Source organism: Eublepharis macularius, chromosome 5 (assembly GCF_028583425.1).
Source record: "Eublepharis macularius isolate TG4126 chromosome 5, MPM_Emac_v1.0, whole genome shotgun sequence".
Taxonomy (NCBI): domain Eukaryota; kingdom Metazoa; phylum Chordata; class Lepidosauria; order Squamata; family Eublepharidae; genus Eublepharis; species Eublepharis macularius.
Window position 1 is genome coordinate 57,196,393 of NC_072794.1, and position 6,684 is coordinate 57,203,076.

Sequence of the window (6,684 nt, forward strand, 5' to 3'; positions counted from 1 at the left end):
ATGGCTCAAATTCTTTGACACCAATATCATGCTTTAAAAGGCAAGTAGTACTCTTATGTACTCTTGCATGGCCTGAGGGGGGCTCCTGATTAGTTTTTATGGTTGCTAGATATTAAGAGCATGCTTAACCTATAGCATCATCATGCAACTCCTGTTTACTCCAGTTAACTAAAGAATAGTGGCCACATTCTGTCATGCAAACAAGTGTTAACAACCCAGATGTGAACACACAGACAAGCTTTTCTTATTAAATACAAACTTTTGTATTAAAGAATCCAAAAGGTAACACACTAGCTTGTAATAACAGTTCCTACCATTTTGATTAAAATATTATGTAGCTGGCAAAGATAATTCCTATTCTGACTGGAAATGCCATATTAAGCATATACCAGTAATTTTATTCTTATGTGTAACCAGGCATCAGGATTGGTTTGCCTAGCACGACTAGTTAGAGGCCAAGGCCTAGTTTCTCTAGCACTTAATTACTCTTCTGTCCTGAGAACTTCCTCCAATTAGTAAGGAACCGGACAGACATCCTCCCTAATTTCAATGAGACCGGCTTTTTATGCCTGCCATGTATGCTCGCTCCCCATGACCAAAGTCTTTTAGACTTCTCATTCTTGCTGCCACATACTTGTTTGACAATTGTTCAGGAGACAGGTATAATGCTCTTCACACTGCTGTACTACAAAAAAAATAGGTGGGCTTTCCTCCACTAAGCCACCTGGGTATGGCTCTCTCTCTGTGTCACTCTCTCCTTCCCTCCCTCAGGTAAGGCAAATGGTTATACTACAGAACTGTTTAGATATTCACCTTTTGGCTACATATAGTGGGGGTAGATCCTGGGACTGTTCCTGCTACCACGTCTGGAGAGCCATATGAGATGTAGAGATCTACACACATGGATGTGTGCAGTTTCCAGTTGCAAAGCCCTTCCTTCTACAGAACAGAAGAATGAAAGCAAAAATATAAATGAATTGAGTATACAACTTTTCTGGACCCCTTTCAGTCTCATTTCAGGCTGGGTTATTGAATGTAGACAGTTCTGGAAGCTTTAGTTGATGACCTCTATCCGAATGGTTTCTGGCAAGGCCTGCTACACCACCCTTAGATACATGTCACCTGTCTGCACATCATTCCACTATCCACCCACCCATTCACAAACTTTCCCATCACTTGTGCCACTGATCACACACCCAGCACAGTGCCACCATGGGAAAACTATGTGTATGGTGCCTACAGATGGCAGAATGGATGATAGGAGGGCTTCCAAGACAGCAAACTGGTTGGGAAGGATGGATGAACAAGTGGTGGGGAAGGGACACACTGGTAGATGGGCCTTAAGTGGACTGCAAGCAGAGGACATGGTGGGCAGGGTATCCTCTAAACCAGACCCCCACCAAAAACCTGGAACCAGCTCTGTACCTAGACATTAACTCCTTAGCCCTGAAATTATTTTTGACCTTTGCAAGCTATTATATTAACATAAGATCAAGTATTCAGAATATCCTTCTAGTACAAAGTCTTCATGTCAACAATCTCTTGGACTGTAGAATTCTTGGACTGTAGAATGGATCAGTGGGCAGATTTACAATACTAGAGTGGTGGTGGTAATTCATACACCTTGCACTCTTAATAAGGAAGTACGTACTGGCTCATAACTAATTTCAATAAAGGTCAAGTGAGAAAAGACTGGCAGGACAATAACAATGGTCTACTATCTGATGACTCCCACTTAAGCCAAGATGCAGGCAAGTTTCTTCAATCTCATCTTCCTCCCAGGGAGAAGAAGCAACAAAGGCATTGCTGGAGTTCTCCCCTTTAAAGCAATCTCAGTGGCTCAATCCCACTTGCCTTTTACACAAGAGCAAGCAGCTGCTATTCATAAATAGAAAGCTCTGATTGAGCCTCCACTGCTGTTTGTACTTGAGAAGAGGGGAGGTAAAACAGCATAATAGTGTATGGGGTGTTTTGGATCAGGATTATGCTATGGGATAGATGGGAAGTGAAGGAAGGCTGGTCCCTCCCTCCTTTTCCTCCCTCCGCATTAAGATGACAGTGTGAATAATGTTTTGTTCCGGGACTTGATTCCAAGCCAACACTTGCCTTCCTTGCTAAAAGAATCAAGCCTGCTGCCTTCCTCCAGCAATCAAGATAAGCAGCACCTGCATCAGATTAGGACTGATCTATGCATTCTCTTGAATGAATGAATCATCCTTAAGATACTCACTTTATCTATTGATTCAATGGATCAGTGTATTTGATTTCAATATTACCATCTACTTATTCCTATTCTATTAATAATATTTGTATCACCATTGTAAGTGTATGTGGCCATTATTTTGCAATGCTGTACATGAAGAAGTGACACCAGTGTTTCCTACAGTCAAAGAGAAAGTAAAGTTAAAGTCACAGCATCACACCTGGTCAACAGGGTAGGTGATAGTTATGTCAATGGATGTGGTCAGTAAATATAGAAGAAGGGTTTTTCCAGGTTGCAGTGAGGTGTCTAAGAGCAGAACCACAAGTGACAAAAGGCACAGATTGGACACTTGTCAGCTTCCCTCAAGTTTTGATGGGAAATGTAGGCCGCTCGGCGGAATGTTGGACAAGTGACAGTTGAAAAGTCCATTGGACAGCAGTCAGAGAGCGAAGCTGCGAGACCAGGATGCCTACATTTCCCACCAAAACTTGAGGGAAGCAGACAAGTGTCCAATCTGTGCCTTTTGTCACTTGTGGTTCTGCTCTAAGTATAACTATCAAACATGTAGTTACAGATGTATAACAGGATGACTTAGGAAACAACTGGGGTAAAAGGTAAAAACTCGGTGTCATCAGTTTACAAGTAATACCAAATAACATTTGATAAGGTAGCCCATGGACAACGTATTAAGAACAGTAGTTGTTGTCCAAGAACAAATTCAGAAGAATTTCACTGGAGTAGAATGCTAAGGAGGGCTTCCTGCAGTGAAAATGCTGAGTGACTGGCCTAACAGGTGGAAGAGAATCAAGTCTTAAGAATAAATAGAGGGAATCAAGGAAGAAAGGATGACCATCTAGAAAGCAAAGATATTATTACTCATCTTACTGACAAGAGTTATTTTGTTAAGTAATATTCTTACAAAATACAAAGAAAAGCATATTACCAAATGTTGATAACTTCAATTACATACTGAACTTGTATCATGAGATGGAGAGCAGGAACATTTTATATTACCAATAATCTCAACTAAGTTAAAAAGGAATCTCTCAAACTTTCATAGAAAGGACCAACTTGCCTAAATAAGGACAAACACAATATCAGATTAATTACGAAGTATATCAACTGTGAAGCAGTGAAGGACTGTCTTTTAAAACAGCATAAAAACATGAAAATGTTTTACTAATATTCTACATTAAGCTCTATATTTTAGAACAGATGTTTCCATATCAGAATCAATATCACTGCAAATGAGGACCCCTCTTTTAGAGTACTTTTTTAGAAAAACACAATATGCATTAAAAAGCATCGACAATTCAAGATATTATTAATCTGAGATTCTGAGCTACATGAACTGAAACAAAAGCACAAAATTATTTGAACCACAAACAAACCATCCGTAAAGTGTGTCTGTATGTGTAATCATACAGTGCCATTCAGAAGACAACTCTTCTCAGACTTCTATTTTATCTCTCTGTAGCTTTTCATTATTTATTTACTTCATTCACATCCCACTTTACTCCCTAATAGGGACTCAAAAGATACTTATAACAGTCTCCCTTTCTGCTACACTTACAATATACACAGAAAAAGACAAGGAACACATTCTGGCCAGTAAAAATGAAAGCCAATTGTTCTTTCCTGCATTTTTTAAACAGTGCCCACTGTTAGAAAACATACAGGATATCATGTCATATACAAGGATGAAAGTTTTACTTACTTTATAGTTATATTTACACTAGGATCTATTATACTGGTTAACATTTTAAGAACTTAACATCCTTTCACAGAACTGCACTGCTTTGATTGCAGGCTTCTCTACAATCTTTAACATATTAATTCCATACCTGAGTATAACTAGTCAGCCATGTTTAGCATATCTATGGTCGACACAAAATGCTGGTGCAGACACAACCCTAACCACACATGTAACTCCAGAAGTAAAGGAAAACGTTCACAGAATAAGCTAAAAATGGAAGGAAGAAGTATATGAGCCCATAGGATGCTCCCCGGCTCCTAACTATGGTTAAGGAAACTAAGCTTTCTTACATCTGCCTTGTTGCTTGCATGGGTCAATATGTTCTACTACCGGCATTTTCACTTTTGTAGATATGCTTTAAGTAATATATATATACATATTGATTGAGAAAGGTAGAAAAACACATTTTGGGATACCCTGGCCAAAAGCAGACTAAGAGGCATCAGTAACTCAGGAATCACTAGAAGGGTGCTACAGAATTATTGTTCTGTCTCTGGAAAGGGATATTTCTAACAGGGCTACTGCTGATTTTTTTAACAGTTTGGGTTAATGTGAATTGAATGTTTTACTTTTGGCTTTTTTGTTTTCATCCTCTCTTTTTCTGTCTTCTGTGCAATATCCTATTTTGGAAACAGAAGACGTGTGAAATACACAATATGCTTCATTTTGTAATACCATGTGTTAGCAAGAAAACTGGCAAAGAATTCTCACACCAAATATTTTGACTTCTTCCAGGGAAAAACAAAACGGGAAAGAAAAAACTATAAAGAGAACACCAAGTATATATGAAGGGTGTTTACTAAAACATAATCTTCTATAAGACATATGCACTTTAAATCTTAGAAGAAATATAAACAGAATATATCATCAATGTTATTTAATCACAAATACTATACTGTATCAGTAAAACGCCACAATGATTTAAAATGTGACAGTTTACATAAGATCATCATTTCTCTACACTGAATATGGCACTGATTAAACTTCAGTTCTCAGGCTATGCTTTCCCCTCCAGTCACTTTCCCATTACACAGTATACTTAAGCAGGGAAGAATACTTAACATCTACTCTTTGTACACCCAATTTGACAGTCACAAATACATGGTTACATTACCACTTATTATGTTACACCAGCATATTATACACACACACAGGAAATAGATGTACCTGTGGATTTGGCTTTCATTTCCTACTCGTATGTGGGAAATAATGATTCAAAATGGGTGCATCTTTATTATGATAGATAACATCAGGTACAATTTGAAGCATTAATCACAGTCTTACTACAAGTAACCAATCATGTTAACCCTTACAATTTTGTAAAAATCAACCTTTCCAAATCAGGAAATTGCTCAGAAAGGAAACCAGTTTTTGAATGCATGTCAATTATTAGTGTTTGATATATGCTGCTGCTTTATGGACCTAAAAAGCAGTATCACCCCTCAATACTTCCACTACTATTTATCTCTGTCTCCCTACATAGAGCCTGTACCTTAAGCCTCTTAATGAGGAAAAAAAAGTTTTACTACCCTATATTTCATTTTCCAAAAAGAGATTGGCAAAAATTAACTTTGTAGGAAATGAAGATAGAAGGATCTCTATGGTCAACATCTCAATCCTAGGTAGAATCTGGCACATCTAAATCTATCGACTTTAATGGGCTTAGGTGCACCTAATTCTGCACAGGATTGGGCTGTAAGAGGACGTGTAAAAATCACATAAGAAACAGGCCTGTATATTAAGAGGAAGAAATAAGATTCTGAGTAGGCAAGAGCCATTCTTAGGTGCATAGCTAACACACAAGCACAGATTCTCATCAGTCCTCTCACAAAGATTTCCTTCACACCTCAGCTAAATGGAGGAGGGAGAAAGGAGAAAAGATGCTTTTATAAGAGTTCTACTTTTAACTAAAACAACTCGGAAAGCAGGGCGTCAACCCCGCCCCCCGCCCCAAATCGGGGAAGAAGGAAGAGAAGCTTAAACCGGAAAGTGGGGAGTGAGGCAGGCGAGGACGGGGGCCTGCGCCAGGAGGGGGCGGCGGCCCCACCTCCTCCACAAGGAGGCCTGAAAAGGAGGGAGCGAAGAAGCCAGGAAGGGAAAAGCCTCCGCCTTTTTCTTTTACCTGCTGCAGGTCTGTGAGGAAAATTTCCCTCTCCGCCGCCTTGGACGCCATTGCGGCTGGCTCCGGACCTAGCACCTGGGCGCTGCTCTCGCCGCCGCCAGTGGGGAGGCGGGTCCAGGGCCAAGGGGCCGCGCTCTCGCTCGCTCTCCTCGGGCGGCGGCAGCCCCCTCCGCTCACTTTCACGTGCGGGGGAGGGAGCCAGGGAGGGGGGTTCCGCCGCGCCGCTCCCGCTCCCGTGCGCGCCTCCTCCCGTTCCCCTCTCCGGCTGTCCCTCCACCCCGCCACCTTTCGCGGGGCCCGCCTCCTTCGCCGCCGCTCCTTGTCGCACCCTTTGGCTGTCACCCTGTCGCAAAAGCGAGCCCGCTTTGCGGCCCTCGCAGCACGTGACTTGGGAAGGGCGGCGGCGGGGGCTAGAGGGCTTCACTGGGCGGCCTTTTCCCCTCTTGGTGGGTGGACGGAGGGGTTCGGCCTTTAGAGGCCGAGCGAGTCACGAGCTGCAAGATTAAATCGAAGTCAAGTGGCACCTTAGAAGAGGACGAAATTAATTCTAGCCCAAGCTTTTCCTGAGTCCGAAAGTGAGCTCTGATAGAATAAATTATGTGT

At 41.4% G+C, this 6,684-nt stretch overlaps 1 protein-coding gene across 2 annotated transcripts in view; it reads right to left on the reverse strand.

Annotated features, from left to right (window-relative positions):
• Positions 1-6,382, reverse strand: part of PKN2 (protein kinase N2) — a 73,099-nt gene extending 66,717 nt beyond the window's left edge. Inside the window, exons 1-2 of one of the 2 annotated variants that reach the window (XM_054979623.1) lie at positions 6,082-6,382; positions 814-939 (exon numbers count right to left, since the gene is read on the reverse strand). In XM_054979623.1, the coding sequence (XP_054835598.1) occupies positions 814-939; positions 6,082-6,132 (177 nt within the window). In that variant the 5' untranslated portion in view covers positions 6,133-6,382. The remainder of the gene's footprint in view (positions 1-813; positions 940-6,081) is intronic. The other variant, XM_054979624.1, reaches the window with a different exon arrangement.
• Positions 6,383-6,684: the final 302 nt, after the last annotated feature.